At 32.9% G+C, this 25,362-nt stretch overlaps 1 protein-coding gene across 2 annotated transcripts in view; it reads left to right on the top strand.

Annotated features, from left to right (window-relative positions):
• Positions 1-20,023, top strand: part of LOC132726947 (galactocerebrosidase-like) — a 33,707-nt gene extending 13,684 nt beyond the window's left edge. Inside the window, exons 14-18 of one of the 2 annotated variants that reach the window (XM_060712361.1) lie at positions 729-870; positions 3,701-3,881; positions 5,957-6,126; positions 19,074-19,150; positions 19,380-20,023. In XM_060712361.1, coding sequence (XP_060568344.1) covers positions 729-870; positions 3,701-3,881; positions 5,957-6,126; positions 19,074-19,150; positions 19,380-19,721 — 912 coding nt within the window. In that variant the 3' untranslated portion in view covers positions 19,722-20,023. Of the gene's footprint in view, positions 1-728; positions 871-2,132; positions 2,311-3,700; positions 3,882-5,956; positions 6,127-19,073; positions 19,151-19,379 lie in introns of both variants that reach the window. The other variant, XM_060712362.1, reaches the window with a different exon arrangement.
• Positions 20,024-25,362: the final 5,339 nt, after the last annotated feature.

Raw genomic sequence — 25,362 nt, 5'->3', positions numbered from 1 at the left:
GATAGCGAACAGCATGGATCCTGATCAGACTGTGCGGATGCGCAGGCTGGTCTATATCCATGCTGGTCGCAAACCCATTATGTTGGTTTTGTCGTGACACGGCTCATATTTTTGTCACATGATGTTACAAACCCCTCATGGCTGTAGGTTTGAAACTCTCAAGGCGTGTGTCTTTATGTGAGAAACTTATAAAGCAAACTTGTAAAATGTTTATGATTCTACTGCAATTGAATTAAAGCACAAAGCTGCACCAAGACAGTAATACATTGGTAAAGGGTTGAAAATTGTCACATGACTTTCATGCAGTCAGCGTGACGTAGCCCTTTCAATGCAATAATTGGTTTCTTTGTGGAAACACCCCTCTAGTAGTCAACTTAGTCAATACATAGTTATCTTCCTTGACCTGGCCTTAAAGTTGTAAAAAAAAATTCTGAACTCTTTCTCAAATCTCAAGATTTACATTGGTCTGGAGTACATTCTGGGCTGGTTTTTCTTACCAGTCAAATATCTGAGATCTGAGTTTGAGCTTGGAAAATTCTTTATAAACTTGGACTCAGAATGTGTCATAGAATTACCTAATTTATACATGATTTATACATATTACAGGTAATCAATGGTTCAGTAACATTAAATTATCTACTTTAGACATGATTTATACATATTACAGGTAATCAATGGTTCAATTACATTAAATTATCTACTTTGGACATGATTTATACATATTACAGGTAATCAATGGCTCAGTTACATTAAATCTTGATGTAGATGAAGTTTATACACTCACAACTCTGGTAGCAGGAAGTAAAGGAAACTACACCAATGTCCCAGCACAGAAACCTTTCCCTTTACCTTACACAGATAATTTTGAATGTAAGTGTTAGATTGCTTTATTTTATGTTACAGTAATAATGTTAACGTTCTGACAAAGGTTTTAAGAGATCTCTGTTAAATTAAAAGAAAAGTTAACATTGAAGCATTTTCTTCCTTGAGTTGTTGGTTAAAAGTTAGCTTGAAAAGATTTCACTTGTCCAGGTGATCGTTTTGGTTCTAATTTGGTCCTTTCAATATTGATACATACAAATCAATCTAATGTTTAGCCTTACAGTGTATGTATGGCCTATAAAAAGTATCATGAGGAAAATTGTTAAATTGATTATTCTACATGCAAACTATTTGGCACAATTTTTAATCTAAACATATGTTAGGTAGTAATATCTTTATCTAGGCTCCAACAAAAGAAACCATTTGTAATAAAACTGAAATGATTGACAGTTGTAGGTCTGACTATTTGATTTTCCATGTGGGAACTTACATTGATGAATTATAAAAATTTTATATTGAATTTCACAGAGTCTCAAAGTATATTTTTATCTTTTTGATACTGCATGCATAAGAAATACAAAAGATTGGCGGTCAAAAGGAGTATTTGAGCCGCCTCATGACAAAACCAACGTAATGCATTTGCGACCAGCATGGATTCAGACCAGGCTGTGTATCCGCGCAGTCTGATCAGGATCCATGCTGTTCGCTTACAAACCCTATAACAAGTAAAGAAACTGATAGCGAACAACATGGAACCTGATCAGACTGCACAGATGTGCATGCTGGTCTGGATCCATGCTGGTTGCAAACGCATTACGTTGGTTTTGTCGCACTGGGGCTCATTTGCTTTGTTTGTATCTGTACAAATACTTTTGACCTTGGATCCCCACAATATCTTCATTTTAGAAGCTATAGCAGATGAATTTTGACTGTCTTGTAAGTTACACTGATTTTGAAGTTCACAATTATATGAATTAAAGAAATTTTATCATAACTTTGATATTGTTAACAGAAGTTTAGAGGGTTATCGTGTCTCATGAAATCTTTTTATTTTGTATTATCATCGCAAGAATTGGCTGTCTGGTTTTAGTTCTGAATTTCAAACAAGATCTTCTATAAATGTTTAAATTGTTTTTCAACTTAAGAAACAAGGTTTTTCAAATTTGAAACATTGACACAGAGTTTTAAATTTTTTAATGTTATGGAACAGTCTTAGTTATGATTAAATGTCATTTTTTAGGTAAAGGAAAAATGAAAATAAAAGACCTTGACCGAAGTTTGATATGAAAATTTATATGTTCTATATATAGCCTATTCCAAGCATAATGAGCCATTTAATCTGGCTCAACAGATCGGAGCATATGAGGTGCTTGACTCGGCCTCGTCACACGGGAACATAATACGTCAGATGGTTACTGAGCATCCATGTGCCTGGTGCCAGGCTGAGGATGCCAACAGTACATTAAACCTCATCGGAGATTCAAGCTGGTATGATCATGGTATACGCGCAGCTTGGTGTAGAATGCATGTTTGCCCTTGATGCCCTATGTAACCTGTGATGTTCTCATATTTTTTTTGTTCAAGCTTAAAGTAGTCTTACTGTAATCCTTTCCCGCCAAAAATTTTCGACCAATGTTTTAATAAATGTTGTCTTTTCCGGAACGTTATTTTTCACAGTTTTCGGTAATTGGTATATTATATATATAATAGGTTATTAACCTAAATTTAGTACATATCGATAAGGAATGAGTGATTGTAAATAATCTAATACCCAAGATTTGAAAAAAATAATGTTCCGGAAATAACCGATTTGCTACAATATTGGCCGATGTTAGAATTTTTGGGCGGAAAAGCTTTACAGTATGACAACCTTAAGATATATATATATATATCCTGTGATTTGTGTTTAAGTTTTCATCATGAGTTATTTCACTTTAAGACATCTTGCTTTATAAAGTTTATAACGCATATATTTTAGTTTGATTGTGTAGGAAGCTATAATTTTATAGACACACCCTCAAATCCACTCCTGGAACCAACAAGTATTGAACAATGACTGTAAAATTTTTTGCTGGAGGATACAACAGCTTGCTCCTAATGGGTTTAAACCCACACTGCGAATGATACTTATTAAGTTAATAGACAGGCATGTTAATTCTCGGCCATGCAGCTTCTGACATCTTACTTTTGTTCTAAGTACATATAATCATTTTAATATTTTGTCATTTATTTGCCTGAGTATCCCTTTAACAATGGTATTGTTACATTCCAGCCAATGTTTTCTTTAAAAAATCCTATTTTTTTTTAAACTTGTCTATACAGTTTTAAAGGAGCTCCGCTGAAGTAAAAAGCCTTAAAATATAAAATTTGAAATTCTTACATACGGTAGATCAAGTGAAGCATTCAAAATGAAAAATCTGCAAAATAATAATAGTCATTTTGGGCAATAAAAATGAATGAAAATGTTTAATCTGGAAAAAAATTAAGTGAGGGAATGATATCTGAGAATTGCACACAAGCACAGGTGCTTGAAACAAACTTTTTTAAGTTATATATAGGCTATATACTATAATAAGATATACATAATTATATAGACCGATTATGTAAAATATTTGATTATGTGACTAGGGCCTGTGCACACAAGTTATTGGTCAAGACCTGCATTGCATGGTACACAAATTTTGTAAAAATAATTCCAGTTCCTTTATTCCAAAATCCTCAATAGTCTTTGAAATTAATTACTGGCCAGGGTCTTAAAGTGAAATGACAGTTTTATGAAAAACTTAACTTCTTTTCCTGATTTGTTTTGTGTTGTTTTGCTACCAGCTTTAGCTAGAAACATTTTTGTTTACAGTTTTCCTTTTCTGTCTCACTTCAGCTACTGCAATCTACAAGGAACCATTTAATTTCTCTCCCCAAGTCGGGACTTTTGAAGTTGTAAACACGACTGATATCTTCCATAGCCATGTGATGCGTCAGATGGTGATTGAAAATCCTATTTATTGGTGTTTGTTTATTGATTTGGTGTTCCCCATGGGGCTCCTTGGAGATTATAGCTGGTGAGACAAATTCTTGTCTATGGTTGTTTAAGGTGATTTGGGATGTCGATGAAGGCTTAGGACAGGTTACTGCACATTTAGGTTCTAATTGGCCGTCATACAGTGACCTACTTTTGGCTCAAAATTCTTATCTGTAGCTAATACTCTGAAGAAATTGCATGGAGGTAAATTAACACCATTTTGTGCTTCAAAATTGACTCTTTTAAGGGCATGACTGGTGACATGTCCGGGGTCCATACTAGAAAACTGCTTTTTTGTGCCATACACATTAAGCATAGACTTCATCGTCATCTTGAAAGCTTAGTAATAGTCACTGGCTGAAACAGAACAGAACAGAAACATTATTTCAGAAAGTACAAAATATAATCATATCCAGCTTTGTGCATGGAATATCTTTATGTAAGGTAGCAATTTTTAGGTTGAAGATAAGTTGGTGGTTCTACACAGGTGTTGAAGCATTGTTTATTGAATAATGGTGGGTCTCCTGAGAAATTCCTCCGACAATACAGCTGAAAGTTTGCAGTATAATGTTTAATCAATCTAATTAAAATCAGCTCCTAAATTACACTATGCATTAGGATCTAACATTCACCCATAGGCAGTCACCTTCTTGTGGTCTTTCAAACAACCAATCATTGGCGAGCTTTCATTATTTTGAAAGCAATGCTGTTTCTTATTTTAACCCTTGGAAAACCAATACTGAGTAGGTAATTTTCACGATTTCGAGAACAAACATGGCGTTGTCCATATAGCCAACAGGTAAACTGGCAAAACAATCTTGCCCATTAAAAATTGACTCTATTATTTCAAGTTAATTTGTTAAAAAATACTTAAAAAAAATTTTTCTCTGTAAAAGTCAACAATTTGTTTAACTTTCACAAATAACTGTATTTTGATACTTCTTCTAATGCCTATCTGTTAAAACCGGTTTGATAGCATGGCTAAAAATGGCTTTCTCAGGAAATACAAATTATAAAGAAGGCAAACATACATGTATACGGTGCTCATTAGATCTACATGAAAGAAATAAGTAGATCCGAATTTCAGTCAAATTAAATTTTTAGTTTGCTGGTATGATATTTAAGTAAAATGATTCCACAAAGAGTAATTCAATAGGGAGTGTTTGATGTCTATGGATAGCACAAGTTTTAAATGCAAGTGTATATTAGCAAAATTCTTACAAATTTGACCAAAAAATAACTGTGAAAAAGGTGGGTCCATGTGTCATGTACCCTAGTAATTAAATAAGAGCCGTGTCATGACAAAACCAACATAGTGGGTTTGCGACCAGCATGGATCCAGACCAGCCTGCGCATCCGCGCAGTATGATCAGGATCCATGCTGTTCACTTACAAACCCTATAGCAAGTAGAGAAACTGATAGCGAACAGCATGGATCCTGATTAGACTGCGCGGATGCGCAGATTAGTCTGGATCCATGCTGGTGGCAAACGCACTATGTTGGTTTTGTCATGACGCAGCTCAAATATGAAGACACAATGTCATACTTTCACAAAGCAGATAAGAATGAGTATAGCATGTAGAAACACTTATGAGTTAACTGGTCAGTGAACTGAAATACTATCACATACTGTTTCTGAATCCAAGTTCAATCAGTCAAAGTTTACTTGAAGTACATATAACTTCCATAAGCTATTAGGTCTATATCTGTGCAATTATTTTGGTTCTCTAGAAATATGTGAATGCACTCTGGATGTATTTATATCATATCTCTATCATACATTATAAAGAAATCTGACATATCGTAAGATTTTACTGTTTCATAAATATTGTACAATTTAATTTCTCTCCCCAAGTCGGAACTATTAAAATTGTAAACATCTGAATGATACAGTTTGATTTCTTTTCAACAGACACAGATTGTTTTTATTATAATTTCAAAGCTCTTATTCCATAGCAAGATTTTTAGAATTTGATTATAAGTCGTCGTGAGGTCTATAAGCCAAATTTACAAAATATGAAATTAAGTCTAAAGAAACATTTGTGTAAACTCTTTATTTGCTGTATTTGCATGTCTAATATTTGACATTGAAATTTTTATTTCTTGTTTTATAGGTCAGATATATATGTTGAGGCAGACACGAGGGTTGGGACAGTGAACGCCACTACTGGTGTATTTATAGCTGCTAGGATTAACAAAGGAGGCTGTGATTCTGTAGCTTCTGAGGGAATCTTCTATTTCTTGTTGCCAGCTGAAGGCACTCTTCTAGTCACCGGAGATTTAGGTATGATGTTCTTATATTATTGTATAGCTCTGGTGCTTTTTATGTAACAGAGTATAGAAAGGTATTTAATAGCATTTCTCCTGTTTATTTGTAGTTACATTTGGATTGTTTAATGCTCCCAACATCTGGGGACAAAGTCAAGGTCAGCCTGGTTAAAACAGATAACTGTAACCTACACAGATATCTGAGACAAATTTAAATTGGAACCCAAGTATTAGTTTACTTGAATAAGTCTGCAGGATTTTGCGAATTAAATGGTAACAAAAAGCAAATTTATTTGTAACAAAAAGCTTTGTTAGATGTTGTTGGTAAAGAGGTACACAACCCAATATTCAAATTTTACAGAAATGTAATAGAGCATAACAAAAATAAGATATATTGTCTTGTGTCAATTGTGGTCACTGCAGGTATATTTTACGAAAACTGTATTTATATTAGTATCTTAACAAACTTACATTAGAATAATTGTCAGCTTAATGTACACATTTGATTACGTGTAAACTGTTAGGCAAAAGTCAAGTGTTTAAACTGCCAAGCATCACACAAACATAATTGTTTTACATACTGTATAAAAACAAACTATAATAAAACAAGACAAACTATGTGAACATGTTAAAAGAAAAATAATAACTAGTATTATCAAACAACATTGACCTGGCACTCTTGCATTTGACCATGTTGACGGTATATTCCGTAGACGTTACAATCTACTTGCAAATCGATATGAGTGTAAATATCCAATTGTTAAAATGCTGTGAAATAAAAATCCTTCGTAGCCCAATTGGTGAAGGGGTTTTAATTGAAGACTGTAATAAACTGGTAGGTTCAAATCCTATTTCAGTGATTTTAATTCTTATTTTATTTTTTAAACTGCCATTTTCGTAAAACTATTTTTGTTGTGTGTATGTGTAGTATTTTAATAAAGTGTGTATGCTCTAAAGCATTCATGATTGCATAATGTCACAAAGAGAACCGTTGAAAAATAAAAACAAGAGGGCCATGATGGCCCTGAGGTCGCTCACCTGTATGTAGGCCCCCGGAGAAGGGCCAGTTTAAACCCCAGGGCTTTTATTTGAACAAACTTGGAAGACACCCATAAGAAGATGTTTCATGATGTAAACACTTATAATGAAAAACAATGATCTGCCCTTCCCCACACCCGGCAGGGCCATTTTTATCCAAGGGCTTTTATTTGAACAAACTTGGTAGACACCTATAAGAAGATGTTTCATGCTAAACATCTAAGCTCTAGCTCATTGGGTTTTTTAAAAGAAGATTTTTAAGTTTTTACTATACACATATAGTTAAAAACAATGACACCCCTGGGGCGGGGCCAGTTTTGACCCCAGGGCTTTTATTTGAACAAACTTTGTAGACACTTACTAGAACATGTTTCATGCTTAATATCTAAACTCTAGCTATTTGGGTTTTTTCAAAGAAGATTTTTAAGTTTTTCCTATACACATATAAGGAAAATCAATGAACCCTGGGGCAGGGCCAATTTTGACCCCAGGGCTTTTATTTGAACAAACTTTGTAGACACTCACTAGAAGATGTTCCATGCTTAATATCTAAACTCTAGCTATTTAGTTTTTTTCAAAAAATACTTTTTAAGTTTTTGCTATACACATATATAAGGAAAATCAATGACCCCCAGGGCAGGGCTAATTTTGACCCCAGGGCTTTTATTTGAACAAACTTGTAAGACACCTATAAGAACATGTTTCATGCTAAATATCTTAGCTCTAGCTCTTTGAGTTCTTTAAAAGAAGATTTTTTAAGTTTTTACTATATACATATAGGAAAAATCAATGACCCCCTGGGGCGGGGCCAATTTTGACCCCAGGGCTTTTATTTGAACAAACTTGGTAGACACCCATTAGAACATGTTTCATGCTAAATATCTTAGCTCTAGCTCTTTGAGTTCTTTAAAAGAAGATTATTTAAGTTTATACTATATACATATTGGGAAAATCAATGACCCCCTGGGGCGGGGCCAAATTTGACCCCAGGGCTTTTATTTGATCAAACTTGGTAGACACTCATTAGAACATGTTTCATGCTAAATATCTTAGCTCTAATTCTTTGGGTTCTTTAAAAGAAAATTTTTTAAGTTTTTGCTATATGCATATAGGGAAAATCAATGACCCCCTGGGGCGGGGCCAAATTTGACCCCAGGGCTTTTATTTGATCAAACTTGGTAGACACTCATTAGAACATGTTTCATGATTAATATCTTAGCTCTAGTTCTTTTGGTTCTTTAAAAGAAGATTTTTTAAGTTTTTGCTATATGCATATAGGGAAAATCAATGACCCCCTGGGGCGGGGCCAATTTTGACCCCAGGGCTTTTATTTGAACAAACTTGGTAGACACTCACAAGAAGATGTTTCATGCAAAATATCTAAGCTCTAGCTCTTTGGGTTTTTTAAAAGAAGATAATTAAAGTTTTTTCTTTCGGTTGCCATGGCAACTAGAGTTCTGTATGGAATTAAATTCTTTGAACAATTTTTAAAGGTGACCACCATAGGAACATTCCTGTGAAGTTTGGATGAAATTGGCTTAGTGGTTTATGAGGAGATGTCATTTAAAGTAAAAGTTTACGGACGGACGATGGACAAAAAGTGATCACAAAAGCTCACCCTGTCACTTTGTGACAGGTGAGCTAAAAAACCAATTGTCTTAAAAGGAATTCTAAAACACGGTGTAGTAAACCGATTTTAAATTAATTCTTGCAACAGCATGGATCCAGAACCAGCCTGCGCATCCGGGCAGTCTGATCAGGATTCATGCTGTTTGCTATCAGTTTCTCTACTTGTAATAGAGCTGGTAAGCGAACAGTATGGATCCTGATCAGATTGTCTGGATCCATGCTGGTCGCAAACACACTATGTTGGTTTTGTTGTGACATGGCTCATTTATATTTTAGGGATTTTGATAAGAAATTTTTGTATTGTGATGTTTTCATAGAATAAAATGGATTTGTAACCGGTATACTTTATATTGATGTTTGATACTGAAATAAAGTGATGGGCTTATCAGTTATCTTATGGTCATGCTACAGTACCAGAAATATTTTTGTCAGTTTTATTAACATTATAAATGCTTACACACATATAAATAATGTACCATAAAAGTGTATGTTATTTATAAAAACAATGTTAAGGGGGGGGGGGGGGTCACATTTAATCCTTGCCAAAATATGTGTGCTAAACATAGGTTAAACATATATTTTTCACAACAATAAAGTGTTGTTTAACATGTTTGGTATTAGCACTGTGTTTTTAGCTCACCTGAGCTTTTTTTTATCATTGAATGTTCGTCATCTGTCACATTTACTTTGTTAAACCCACCCACATTTTTGCTTCAATTTATCACCAAACTTGATCAGGATGTTTGTCCCTCAAAAGTAGTTTCTTGGGAAAGCATTGGGTTGGTTAAAATGGATTTCTATGACAAGTTAAAAATAATGTGTCATCTGGGTCAAACACCTAGGTAACACAGCCATATATGGAAAAACCTTGTTTAAAATTTTTGCACTATTTCCTTTTCCACTGTTACTTTTCATTTATAAGCAACACTATTATTAATTAAAAGCCTTATAATCAGGTGAGCGATTTAATGACCATCATAGCCCTCCTGTTATTTAGTTTTTTAGCCTTCACTTGCAACAAAGTGCCAGGTGAGCTTTTAGGATGGGCACCAAAATGGCGTCCGTCGTCTGTCCGTCCGTCCACATTTTGAATATTCTAGGACTTTCTTCTATGATACCGCAAGGCCAATGTTAATGAAAACTTGACAGGAATACTCTTTGTATGAAGCTCTATCAAGATTGTTCAAAGAATTCCATTTCATGCAAACTCTGGTTGCCATGGCAACCGAAAGAAAAAATCTTTAAATATCTTCTTTTAAAGAACCATAAGAGCTAGAGCTTAGATATTTGGCATGAAACATCTTCTAATGAGTGTCCACCAAGTTTGTTCAAATAAAAGCCCTAGGGTCAAAATTGGCCCCGCCCCAGGGGGTCATTGATTTTCCCTATATGCATATAGTAAAAACTTAAAAAAATCTTCTTTTAAAGAACCCAAAGAGCTAGAGCTAAGATATTTGGCATGAAAGATCTTCTAGTGGGTGTCTACCAAGTTTGTTCAAATAAAAGCCCTGGGGTCAAAATTGGCCCCGCCCCAGGGGGTCATTGATTTTCCCTATATGCATATAGTAAAAACTTTAAAAATCTTCTTTTAAAGGACTGTAAAGCTAGAGCTTAGATATTTGGCATGAAACATCTTCAAGTGAATGTCTACCAAGTTTGTTCAAATAAAAGCCCTGGGGTCAAAATTGGCCCCGCCCCAGGGGGTCATTGATTTTCCCTATATGCATATAGTAAAAACTTAAAAAATCTTCTTTTAAAGAACCCAAAGAGCTAGAGCTAGGATATTTAGCATGAAACATCTTCTAATGAGTGTCTACTCAGTTTGTTCAAATAAAAGCCCTGAGGTCAAAATTGGCCCTGCCCCAGGGGGTCATTGATTTTCCCTATATGCATATAGTAAAAATCTAAAAAATCTTCTTTAAAAGAACCGTAAGAGCTAGAGCTTAGATATTTGGCATGAAACATCTTCTAGTGAATGTCTACCAAGTTTGTTCAAATAAAAGCCCTGGGGTCAAAATTGGCCCCGTCCCAGGGTGTCATAGATTTTCCCTATATGCATATAGTAAAAACTTAAAAAATCTTCTTTTAAAGAACCCAAAGAGCTAGAGCTAAGATATTTAGCATGAAACATCTTCTTATGGGTGTCTACCAAGTTTGTTCAAATAAAAGCCCTGGGGTCAAAATTGGCCCCGCCCCAGGGGGTCATTGATTTTCCCTATATGCATATAGTAAAAACTTAAAAAAATCTTCTTTTAAAGAACTCAAAGAGCTAGAGCTAAGATATTTAGCATGAAACATGTTCTAATGGGTGTCTACCAAGTATGTTCAAATAAAAGCCCTGGGGTCAAAACTGGCCCCGCCCGGGGGTCATTGATTTTCCTTATATGTGTATAGCAAAAAACTTAAAAATCTTCTTTGAAAAAACCCAAATAGCTTGAGTTTAGATATTATACATGAAACATCTTTAAGTAAATATCTACAAAGCCCGGGGGTCAAAACTGGCCCTGCCCCAGGGGTGTCATTGTTTTTAACTATATGTGTATAGTAAAAACTTAAAAAATCTTCTTTTAAAAAACCCAATGAGCTAGAACTTAGATGTTTAGCATGAAACATCTTCTTATGGGTGTCTACCAAGTCTGTTCAAATAAAAGCCCTTGGGTAAAAATTGGCGGGGGGGGGGGGCTATATACAGGTGAGCGACCTCAGGGCCATCATGGCCCTTTTGTTTACAATAAACAAACTTTTTTAAAAGATATCACTGTCCTGAAAGTGTGCAAAAAGCGTTTTAAAAGTGTAAAAAAAATTGTATTTTTTCATTATGAAAACAAGCTTCATGTTACCTTGAAAATGCACTTAAGTTATGATGCTCCAAGTTTTTGGTATTGGCTGCACTCTGTTCTTTTCTGCATTGAAAGTGATTTTTTTACATGCATTTTCTTAGTTTAGTTTTTGTGCTTCTAATTTTTTTACTCAAGGAGTATGTTTTAATAGTGCTGAAAGTGCACTTATTAATTAAATTTTTTGGCTTTTGAACCTTGGAGTTCCTTTAATTTTGTCATGGCTTCTTTTAAGGAAAGTTAGGTCCCTTTTTTAAAAATTGTACATTGTATTTTTGTTTGTTTCTTTTCCAAAATAAGGAAAGCAAATTTGATTACTGATAAATCTAAGCAGCAGATCAGTTATTTATTAAAGCTATAGGGAACTGTTTACACAATTCAGCTTAAAATAACTGTGAATGTTTAAACTTAAGATTTTAAGATAAAGACCAATTTTGAACCTCAATGTACTACTAATAGCTGTTGGATCTATAACAACTCTTTAAAATAAGAGATTATGTGCATGTTTTAAGAAATTCTTCATGATTTAAATGATCACATTATACCTTAAAAGTACTGTATTTGAGAAAAGATAACAATCGTAATAAGATAGTGTATAAGCATACAATTCAGTACTTACATTAGTGCAGTATCTGGTTAACTCCTATTAAATTTTGAAGGACTTAACCCGTTACTGCACTAAGGTGAAAATATTTTTATGATGACTATATCTTTACAAAATTGCCAGTTAATTGCTAATTAATCATCAAGGAAGTGTGTGTCTGGTTAATAAAGGACAAGGTTTACTAACTGGTCATTTTAGCCCTGTAATTTTACAAATGCAAAACCTTTAAGTTTAAAAAAAAAAGTTTCACAAAAGTTTCACAAAAATGGCTCATTCATAATCTATCTAAAACGGCAAAATATTACAGTAAAACTAAAAGGTACTTTAATTTCTAGATAGTGGGCATTTTTCATTTATTGTCAATGTATATTTTCAATATTGATTTGGGCAAGTGTCTTCATAAATTTATGGCTGATTATCAGTTAAGGAACTGTGAATAGCATATATGATTAAGATTGCTATTGATTACATTGATTTATCAGTTTATGATTGAGGAAGTTTGTATCGAGGTTTACAGTTTCAAATTTTATTGATTTGTAAATCATCATATACCTGATCAGCTCCTGTACAGTTTATATCTCCAAGTTTAAAATCCAGCCTTATATTCAATATTGAATGTAGATATTTAACGATTAATATCTTTGTTCAAACATTTTACAATCGTAACACACACAAAAAACCAAGTTATTTAAAGAAGTTTAGGAAAATAAGGTATGTATTTTTTTCTGTATTTTCTCACATGATCTTTTTTATTCATGTTTTTTTTTTTTTTTTTTAGTTTTAATGATTTGATGATTTATATATTTTTGATAAGTTAACAATAATAGATATCATTAGAGGATAAGTAGATATTTTGATGTGTATAATGTAGATCTATGAGTAACAAGCTGCATAATAAAGATCACATCTCTGTTGTGTCTGTGTGTTTATTAAACCTTTTTTTTTTAATTTTGACAGGTTTAAACAAAATAAGAGGAAAATGAAGAATTACAACACGTCAACACCAGAGCTGGTTTAGCATATTAAATTTTACTGCTTTAAATACAAAGATGGAATCTAAAAAAAAGTTTGGCCAATTTATGATTTTTGATTGAGTGACAATTTTTAATAGTGGAAACAGCTAGGGAAAAAATTCAACCACAAGTGTATCCTGAACTAGAGGAGGACAAAGCCCCTTGGGTAAGGGTTAACATTTTGATCCGGGGAGTTTAATTACAAAAAAATTTTCAATACAATAAAAAATTTTGATTTTTAAAAGTAAGGGAGTTCTTGCGATCAGCATTTTTAAATAAATAGAACCTCTCCCTCCCCGTAACCCTGTACAAAAACTCTGTGAACCCCTAAAAATCATACATTCAGCACCCCCAAAAAGTAAAACTTTGAAGATGATTTTGACGGTGAAAGAAATTGGGTTTTGGGGGCACTTTTTGAACAATGTTTTCCAAAAAAAAAAGACAATTACTAGAAAAGCCAAGGGCAAAATAAGATTAAAATTTTTTTACTGGGGGTTTACTCTCAGAATGGAAAATTTCTCTGAATTTCAAGCTAAAACCCTTTTATTTTATTAAAAAGTGAAAATTTCCCCCCGTTGAAAAACTTTTGGGAAAGGGAAAAATACTTTGCTACAAAACTTTGCTTTTCAATGCCCACTTTTGCTAATTTTTACCTGTGTTTAAATTTTTTAGGGTCATTTTCAAAAGGTGGAAGGTACGAGGTAGACAAAACCCCTTAGAGTTTTATTTGGGTTCCCAGAAAAGGAATGCTGTGCCCTTTTTGAAAAAAGAATGGCAAATTTTTTGAAAACATTTTGGGGAAAGGATATAACAAAGGGCAAACATGAACGAGAGAGGAAAAAGGGACCTTTTCCCCGGGGGCCAAAACTTTTTCAAGTTCTCAAAATTTTTCCCCGAGAACAAAAAAATGGGGAGTTGGAAAAGAACATTTCCCTTTTACCGAGGGGTTTAGTTTTTTTCACTGCCTATTTTGAAAAAAAGCTTCTTTGAAATATGAATTGGAGCTTCTATCCCATACAAAGGGTAGAGTTACATGCTCTACTGGTGAAATAGAGTTTAAGTTCCTCCTTAACACCAAGGACATGGAAATGCAGGAGTTTCGTTGTGTGATAAGTAGGCAAACTGATGGAAAAAAATGGGAAGAGGAAAGACTTCCAGAGGATGGCTTAAGGCTACAGCAGCTTGATTTCATCCAGAAAACGAGAAATTCTGATGGCACAGATGACGACTATTTGTCAGATGACGATGATGATGACAGTGCTGGAGGAAGTGGGGATTTTGCTTTACAAAGAATGGAGTCTGTAGTAACAGAAGATATCAGCATTTTAACAGCTTTATCAGTAAAAGTGAGATTTCAAACAAAAGGTTACCATAAAATTGAAATAGTTGGGCGTCAGAGAGAAGATGAAGACTACGATTGGGTCACTATCTATCATGTGAAGGTAGATAATGTACCTGATTGGCCAGTATTTTTTCCGATTATGCCAAATATTGGTTTTGGTCCAAATCCATATTTGAAAAGATGTGGCCTTAAAGCTGTCTCACATACAAGTGGAGAAATAAAATGCTTTGCACCAACAGAACTTGATGTAAAGTTTAAACTTTTACCATCTGCAGAAAATATTGAAGTTAAATTAAGGTACATGCTTGTAAATTATTCAGACAAAAATGATAATTCGGAGGAATCAGAAGATTATACAGAAGAGGATTTTCTGCCTGATGAAGATGGAACTATACAGTTAACAGTTCCCATTGGATCTATTGGCGAATTCAAACTGAGCATAGCAGCAACGCTGAATAAAACAGACAAGGTGAAATATGTTCATTTCAAATTTTCGGTTTTTTATTGAAAATTAAAACCCAAACTGAAATACTTTGGAGGAATTGCTAAAGAAACTTAGAAGAACTGAAAAAGGCAATAATTCCCAGAAAATCAGTATCTACCCGAAACGCCAAAGCCTTGGGAGTAAGCAAAAAGGTTTTGAAGTCATTCAAAGGGGCAAAACCAAAGTATTTAAAGGAAACCCCGTTTTTTTACTTTTAAAAAACCAAAATAAAAAAATGACAGAATTGTTGAGAAAAAATATTTTAGAAAAATTAAAAAAGAACATATAGCAAGGTTAAAAATCTTTCAATAATTCCAGACCGGGCCCCGGGATAGTTAAAATTTAATTTAGAGTTGTATTCCTGTTGTTAGGGGAGAGAATTTAAAAAAAACTTTTTCAAAAGCTGGGAGCCCCCGATTAAGGGATTAATTACAGGTATAGGACGTAGAAGCATCAAAAGAAGGATTGCAGGGTTGAATGTTAAAGCGTTGAAACCAGCAGTTGTGCAGAGAGCTGAAAGACAACTTGGAACTTTCAAAATTAGAGAAGCTCTGAGGAAAGCTGAAGATGTGGCAGCATTTGCACTTTGGCTTGACTATATTTTTACAATTCATAATAAATCATGCCACGAGCCCCATGCTGGGCCTTCCTCAGAGTCACAGGTCTAGAAAAAAAGAGGAGTTCTTTGGAAATGTTAATGTTGTTCTTAATATTATATCAATGGAGAGACATTGGCAGAAGTGTCGTAGTAATTTCAGTTCCAAAGTTGTAACTTAGAGATCTATATACACACACTAAAAATGACTTTGATGGCAACAGTCTAATATTGACTTAAGTGAATAAATGGTTTTTTATGGCTGTCGGATTTATTAATAAAGTTTTTTCTTATAAAGTAGATACTAGAATACTTCTTTTCCTTATAGTTTTGTTAACTCGCCTAAGCTATTAGGAATGGTCGTTATATGTTGTTTGTCATCTTGTATCCACAAATAAGGATATCACATTGGAAAAAACCCTCTCACATGACAAAATATGCTGAGAATACCAATATGAAAACTGATACCAAGAAAAACAAGAGCAATTTTAGTGTTGTTATAAATGTTATATCAGCCCTATAACTTAGTGATGAACATATATTTGTTTAAGTCAATAAAAGCTTTGACCTGACCTGCCTTGATACTAGTACATAAATTGATAATGGTTCAAAATCCTTATAAAATAATTACAGTGGATTAGATTTAACAGCTTGAATAGTCTGACATGACACATTTGCAAAATCTTTTTTTCACTTTTTCAAAGGGGCTTATCATCCCAATTTTTTTTTAACAGTGGCCCTTTGCTGCTTTAAAGGCCCCTTTTTAAAGGGACGGGGCTTACAAGTTTGGGCCCAAAACTTGACATTTCAAAAAATCCCAAAAAAACATTAAAAACAGGTGGTAAAAGGGTTTGGGGGGTAAATTTTTAAGCCGTTTTTGGGTTTAAATAAAGACTTTTGTGGGGTTTTTTTGGGTTATGCATGATTTCCGTCCCGGTTTCCTTTTAAAAAAAGTATGCATCTAATCAAATCATAGTTTAAAAATATTGTTTTGATAATTTTCCTTGAAAATACTTCTGAATGTGCATTTTGCTCTTTTTAATCTGAATTTGTTTTTTGCTTCTGGGAGCTAAGCCACCGAGCACCTTTTACGGGCCTGCAACTTGAAAAAAGCTGGCTACGTCCCTGGTTATTTTCTATACATACAACATATATATATATACATAAGAATGATTGCTACATTTAATACGTATTTTTTTATGTTAAAATAAAATAGTAATTTAAGGCAATAAATATATTAAAACCCCACAAAGTTATTTTCTTTTTAAAAAAAAAAATTCCGCTGTTGGAGTTCGGGGTTTTGCCGCAGCATTTATAGTAATTTAAGTTCATTTATATATTTTTGTAAAATCCATATTTGGAGTTTTTTTTGATGCAAGGAATTTTAAACCCAAAAGTTGTAGTTCCGGAGTGGATATAATGCGGCACAAATTTGCAACGACCAACAGTGGATTTTTTATTAAGTTTTTTTTAAAAAAACAGTTTTTGGAATTTTTAAAAAAATTTAAAAAAATAAATATGAAATTTTAACAAAAATTTAACGATAAATAAAAGCCCTTTGATATGAAAGTTTAAATTTTTGAAAATTTTTTCGTTAATTTTTTTTTTTGAAAAATTGCCCGTGTTTTTGCATCTTTTTTTAAATTGAATTTTTTTTAAAATTTTCCTAAAAAATTTTTTATCAAAGTTGGAATTTAAAAAAATTACCATAAAAAAAATTTTTTAATTTTTCAAAACTTATTTTAAAGTTCAAAATTTAAAACGAAAAAAGGCCCAGAGGTTAGGAATAAGCATTTTTTTTCAGCCCTTAATTAGCCACCTTGGGGAAATTTACCCCTTTTATGGTTTTTAAAAGGTTGCCAAAAAAGGAAAAATCAGGGCCGGCATTGCCTACTCAAAATTTTTTCCTTTAAATTTTAAATCAAAAATTTTAAAAAAAAATTTTTTAATCTTAAATAAAAATAAAAAATTTGTATTTGACCTAGAGTCATGAAACTTTTTACAGGAATGGTGATCAGTATGTGTAGTTGTGCACCTGGGTATTTTCGTCTGGATTTATTCAGTATTTTTAGAGTAATTGCCCTTGCCTTAGTAAAACTTTGCCATTTTCAACTTGTGTCGCATGTAACTCAAAAAGTATTTGACCTAGAGTCATGAAACTTTACAGGAATGTTGATCAGCATGTGTAGTTGTGCACCTCGGTATTTTGGTCTGGATATTTCTAGTATTTTCAGAGTTATTGCCCTTGACTTTGTAAAATTTTGCAAATTTCAACTTGTGTCGCATGTAACTCAAAAAGTATTTGACCTAGAGTCATGAAACTTTACAGGAATGTTGACCAGCATGTGTAGTTGTGCACCTGGGTATTTTCGTCTGGATATTTTTAGTATTTTCAGAGTTATTGCCCTTGACTTAGTAAAATTTTGCAATTTTCAACGTGTGTCGCAATTGTAACTCAAAAAGTATTTGACCTACAGTCATGAAACTTTACATGAATGTTGATCAGCATGTGTAGTTGTGCACCTGGGTATTTTCGTCTGGATATTTATAGTATTTTCAGAGTTATTGCCTTCGACTTAGAAAATTTTTGCAATTTACTCTAAAAGGATTTGACATAGAGTCATTAAACCTTATGGGCAGGTTGCTCAGCATATTTAGATTTGCACGTGGGGTTTGGCTCGTGGATTTATCCAGTATTTGTAGAGTTATTTCCCTTGACTTAGTAAAAAGATTGACAGAAAAGTGGCGCGGTGGGGGCACCTGTGTCCGATGGACACATTTCTAGTTATTTCTCAAAATATTTCGCTTTTGGTATCCTGGTGTTATAATTTTTAAAAAAGTACTTATTGTCCAATTAACTAAACCTGTTTGTTGCCTCTGTTTCCTTTTGGTTATTAATACAGTTATAATGATTTGAGCCGCGATATGACAAAACCAACATAGTGTGTTTGCGACCAGCATGGATCCAGACCAGCCTGCGCGTCCACGCAGTCTGATCAGGATCCATGCTGTTCACTATCAGTTTCTCTACTTGTAATAGAGTTGGTAAGCGAACAGCATGGATCCTGATCAAACTGCGCGGATGTGCAGGCTGGTCTGGATCCATGCTGGTCGAAAACGCACTATGTTGCTTTATGTCGTGACATGGCTCATTTAGTATTTTGTATGAAAGTCAAAATACTACTTTGTTCTTTAATGGCAAATAATTACACATTCTGTGCTAAGCATGTATTATGTTCTAACACCATTATTTCAACATTATAAAACTCATTTTTCTCTTTAGAAATTTTTTTCTCTTTCTAAAGAGGAAAAAAAATGTTTCTGATGCATAAAGCAAGGAAATATATACAGGTAGCTACCCATATTGGACTTGTGTTGATTACAAATTATTGTATACATGTTCTTATAATATACATTTCAGCAAGGACAAAGACGTTATATCAAGGGGCACACAGTTTGTCAGTTGACCCATGGTATAAACAAGGCCTTCTTATTAAGGTAAATCAACATTTATAAATCATCTTAATTGAAGAAATATGCTTAGAAGAATCTATTTGATATCATATATAAATTTCAGTTTTACTGCTGCTATATGTTTTACATTTATTTACAAAGACTATGTTGGTTTTTATTTACAATCAATATTAAATTCTACTTTATTGTTCAATATTTTCATTTTCTCAAGGACGGTTTTTACTACATTGTCCATTATTTCTATTTTCACTAGGATGGATTTGCAGTTGGTACTCTGAATGGTCAACAAGTATTCAACATTTCTGCTCCTGGCAGTCCAGCCCCTCAAAATGGATTTGTTGGACTTGGCACAGCTTCCTACGGCTTGGCCGACTTTGACAATCTGAAAATCATGGATAGCTCCGACGGTCTCAGAACTGTTTTGTCAGATACAGAACAGTTCAATATACAAGCAAATGAAGCAACAAATCAGGAAATTATTGATGTTAAAAACATTCAATATAATGTGAAAGAAATTGAATATTTAGAAACTTCTAACAAACATAATGATGAAGACACATTGTATTTCAAACCATTCAATATTGATGAACAGTAGCTTTACATGTAGTGTAGAACATATTTTAATTACATTTGTATACGTAAATAGGAAATCCTCTATGTATCCCATTTTTTAACTTTAAAAAGCTGCAATTGTGACACACTAGCAAATGGGCTGGCCCAGTGAGGGGGTTAGGGGGTCATAGCCTCCCCCTTGAAGTTTCGCATGAATATATAAGCGCACATAGATTTGGATATCAGCTTACAATTTCTTTAGTAAAAATCACTTGAAAACTATTTAAATGAGCAAAATATTGACTTGTATTTCCCTGTGGAAAAACTAGTAAAATAATAAAAATATCCATACTCTTATGAACATGTATTACTCCTCGTCAAAATTTTGCAATCCCTTCTGGAAAAATTTCCCATATCCGAGCCTGTAGCAGCGTAGTCTTTGTAGTGTTACTAGACTTTAGATGTTCAGTTAAATATTGATGATGATAATGAAATCCATTAAACAAAATATTAAGAACAATATTAGTTTCAAAGCAGGACATATTCATTTCCAAATAATAACCTTATAGTATGGTAAACATACTCTACTGAAAACTATAACAGTCTTATCTTGCTTGTAATTGAACCTGTCGCTTATAAATTAGTGATTGAAATGTCAGTTTTGAGCAGCTGAACAGTAAGATTAAATGGATGTCCTGGTTGTAACGTATTTCTATATACTAGTGGTATAGACAAAGTTATTTGTTAGCTATGTACATTCAGAAAGTTAAAATGTTCTAGTCTGTCATGTTTGTTTCAAACATGATTATATTATTTATTAGTATTGCTTTTCATCAGGGTTTAATCTGTTATGTCAGTAGATTCAAATGTGTGTAAATGACTCCATTGAACAAAGATCCTATGCAAAAAAACCTGTATTGTAAGACCATTATGTCAATAAAGATCACAGTATCCAATCTCAAATCCCAAGACCATGCTATTTATTCCAGATCCGAAATATAATAAAACCACATCATCCAATCCTCATAACCACATTATCCAATCATCACATGACCACATTATCCAATCATCACATGACCACATTATCCAATCATCACATGACCACATTATCCAATCACCACATGACCACAGTGTCCAATTCACAAGACCACATTATGCAGTTCCCAAGACACCATATCCAGTAATCAAATCAACAAGATTGTTCTTTGTACAGGTCCCACTGCAAGTTGATATAAAAGTTTAAATCTCATGATGGTCAAGATTTTGAATCTTTTTATTAATTGGAAATATTAATATTAAATAATTTTACAGATTTTTTGAACAGTGTTAGTTTATTTTGTAATACAATTTTATATCAATGGGCATTGATTCAGCTAATCTCTTTAAATTTTTGTTTTACAATGCATTGTTTTCTTTTGATAATGTCAAAATTAACAGTATTAAATTCAAAAAAATCATATTTTTGCAAATATTTCTGCACGCAAAAAGTCCACTTTTTGACCTTTGCAAAATTTTTGTGACACATAAATATCCTTTTACACAGTATGTTTATGTAAGATTAAGTTTACTTTAAAACATCAGAGAATGTTTGCTGTTAGATGTTAAAGAATTAGTTTACAATGAAATGTTTGTATCCTGAAGATTTCAGAGAAATAGTTAACAATGGGATATGACAAACTGAGATGTCATGGATTTCAAAGTATAACCATAAATACGCTCGACTATTCTAAGTGCTTGATAGTAAAAGAGCCTTGATAATGTTAAATTTTTTAAGTTCACAAAAGGGCTAATTTCTTTTTATAAGTTCATGTTATAGGCCTTAGAGACAGTCTAATTATACAGTATTGGCTTGACTTATAATTCGGAAGGTAATGTCACAAGGGTGTTTTATTGAGTATAATAATACTAATTACCTATGAATACATAAATTTGACAGAAAAGGTACAAAGGCTTGTTATTAAGATGTTTTAGCAAGTAAATCACTGCTTTATTATTATTAATGCATAAAATTGTCCCAAAAAAGGCACAAACCCTTTAGTACTTATTGAGATAACAGCTTACAAGCAAAACTTTACCATGAATTTCTAAGTTGAAAAAGGGGAGAAAAATCAGCCTAAATGCAAGATAGAATTATGGATCTTTGTCAGTGACCTACAATTATGACCCTAAATGCATATGTGAAGTTTTAAATAAATATCTTTAATAGTTATTGAGATATGTAAACTTGCATGTCAACATTAACCAAGAGACTAAGTAGAAAAGGGGATATGAATCAGCCTTAATGCAAGATAAAGTTATGGAACTTGGTCAGTGACATACAATTATGACCCTCCAATTATGACCCTAAGTGCATGTGTAAAGTTTCAAGTAAATATCTTTGAAGACCTTTAACCTTTAACCAAAATTTCGAAGTTTCAAAGGGGCAAATAATTCTGCAAATATTGCAGGCAGAGTTATGTAATTTTGCAAACTGATGTACATTGTTACTATAAAAAAGTATTTTAAATTTCAATTGAATATCTCAAGCAATAATTGAGATATTTGACTTTACAAAAAAACTTTAGCCAAAATTTCTAAGTTCCAAAGGGGCATAATTCTGTCAATATTGTAGGCAGAGTTATCCAACTTGTCAATCTGATGTACCTTGTTACTATAAATAAGTATTGTAAGTTTCAATTTAATATCTCAAGCAATAATTGAGATATTTGACTTTACAAAAAACTTTAACCAAAATTTCTAAGTTAAAAAGGGGCATTATTCTGTCAATATTGTAGGCAGAGTTATCCAACTTGTCAATCTGATGTACCTTGTTACTATAAATAAGTATTGTAAGTTTCAATTGAATATCTCAAGCAATAATTGAGATATTTGACTTTACAAAAAAACTTTAACCAAAATTTCTAAGTTAAAAAGGGGCATAATTCTGTCAATATTGTAGGCAGAGTTATCAAACTTGTCAATCTGATGTACCTTGTTACTATAAATAAGTATTGTAAGTTTCAATTGAATATCTCAAGTAATAATTGAGATATTTGACTTTACAAAAAACTTTAACCAACGCGGACGCCGACGCCGGGGCGACTACAATAGCTCTCATATTCTTCGAATAGTCGAGCTAAAAATAAATGAGCTGTGTCACGACAAAACCAACGTAATGCATTTGCGACCAGCATGGATCCAGACCAGCCTGCCCATCTGCGCGGTCTAATCAGGATCCATGCTGTTCGCTTACAAACCCCATAACAAGTATAGAAACTGATAGCGAACAATAGTCAACTACAAATTCTTTAAGTTTCCTTTTATAACAACATTTCAGCGGAACAACCTTCTTCAGGGTATAAAAATGAATAATAGTCAATAAACAGGAATTTGTGTTGTTCGATAATTTATCATGAGCCACTTTGCTTCTTACATTCCTCAATTTTTCTGTGATATCTTGTCAAGATTGTTATCCTTTGATATTTTTGATATGATTTGTTTTATTTTATTTGTATGTATTTTATTGTTACTTTTGTGTTTTTTTTGAAGGAAACATAATGTTGTAAGGTACTTAAAATAAGTTAAATCCCATTATGCCCAAGAAATCATCTTTCATTTTTATTCCTCAAATTCTTTTTATTTTTCGTGTTCTTTTATAGTATCAAACAAGTTACTCATTGGCCAATTACCTGAACTGTTCTTTTTGGCAATTAGTACAACAGCTATAGTAATTAAGTATTTTATATGGAAGTCAAAATAATACTTTGTTTATTTTGTTTACATTTTGCTCCTTTTATGACATATTATTTTACATTTAGTGCTATTTTATTCAGGTAACAAGCATCTAACATGCTCTAAAACCATTATTTAACTGTTATAAAACAAATGTTTGACCTTTCAAAAGGAGTAAATATTTATTCATTTCTGGTATAATGTGCTTTTAATGACCAAAACTATATAATTATTATATTCTATTGATAGAAACTTTTATTTTATGTTCAGTGTGTCCATTACTATCTCTATCATTATAATAGAGATAAAAATGCAACATCAAACTTAAAGCTACATAACAGTACTCTCTTTTTTTTTTGCTGTCATGTTGAGATAAATTTGTAATATTTTTCAAAAGGTTGACTATTTTTATTATTGTGATTGACCAGTATTTGATAATGAAAAATGGTTATGATACAATATTGGTTAACTGGATATTTTATGCAAATTAAAATATAAAATTAAACACAATTATGGCAAACTTTCATGTTATTTCGATTTTTTACCAGTTGTCTGACCATTTACACTTGGATGGTCATAATGTCACTGTCAGGGCATAATGTCAGGGCATAATGTCACTGTCAGGGCATAATGTCACAGTCAAGTTCATGTACATGACTGTAGTTGTTAAGCAACTTATTTCTACCCTTCAGCTAACTTTTTTATATATACATTATACATTTTTTACATGTATATTATATATTATTACATACATGTCTTTGAATTAAAATATTAATGAGTTTACTGTACTGCAGTCATTGTCCTAATTTCTTACTTTTTATTTTGTAAAATTATTTTTATACAGGTTGTTACTTTTGTTTACTGAAATATTCTTTTTTTCTTATTTTCTTGCTTTCTGCGCAAAATTTATAAGAAAACTTGTAATATTGCTTATTATATGAAGCTTCAAACTACTTTAGATAATAAAACTATGCCCAATGAAATCAGAATGTATTGTGTCTTATTCTTTACCTTTATTCTTTGGTTAAAAATTATGTTATGATACAAATCATCAAATAAGAGTTAGACAAATCATGGATTGGTCTTACTTGTCTGTTTATGAGACATACCTGTTATTAAGGTTAAGTAAGAAAATGATCAAAAAGTCAAAACCAAAGGTTGCCCGGTTAGCTAAATAGGTAAAAGCTTGGGAGACCCTGTTCAATTCCCGTACAAACAAGTCACTTTCGTTGTGATTGATCGTGAAATACTTTCTATGGTAATTCTCACTGAACCTCTGCTCTTACATGTACAGCAGTGAGCAGTTCCTTGCGAAAGTGAAGGCAACTAGTACTGGTAAACTGCTTGACAGTCTGCCCAGGAACGATGCAGTGGCTGAACTTTGCTTTGGTAAATTCAATGTGGCTCACTGCCGTGATCAGGAGTGAAAACTACCAACACCACCATCACTAAGTTGAAACCACCTTGAGTTTTCTGATAAAATGAAATGGTTGCATCAGTCAGTCTGTTGCTGCAATTGTATATTTATATCTGGAGAAATGAATATTGTCTTTGCTAAAAAATGTGGCAATAAATAGAAATGTACATTGCTCAATTAATGCCAGCTTTTTTTCTTAATATCATTTCTTTATTTCAATTTCTTGGCCTAACTTGATAATTAACAAGGGAAAATGCAATGTGCAAGAACTAATGCTGGAATGCGTCATTTGAGTTCTACCCTCATCAACTATTGAGCTTTTTTTCTTAATATCATTTCTTTATTTCAATTTCTTGGCCTAACTTGATAATTAACAAGGGAAAATGCAATGTGCAAGAACTAATGCTGGAATGCGTCATTTGAGTTCAACCCTCATCAACTATTAAGCTTTTTTTCTTAATATCATTTCTTTATTTCAATTTCTTGGCCTAACTTGATAATTAACAAGTGAAAATGCAATGTGCAAGAACTAATGCTGGAATGCCTCATTTGAGTT

This window comes from Ruditapes philippinarum, unplaced genomic scaffold (assembly GCF_026571515.1).
Source record: "Ruditapes philippinarum isolate M1 unplaced genomic scaffold, ASM2657151v2 ctg23_1_1_1_1, whole genome shotgun sequence".
Classification (NCBI taxonomy): Eukaryota; Metazoa; Mollusca; class Bivalvia; order Venerida; family Veneridae; genus Ruditapes; species Ruditapes philippinarum.
Note: the sequence above shows the minus strand (reverse complement) of the source record. Positions and strands in the feature narration are given on the sequence as shown.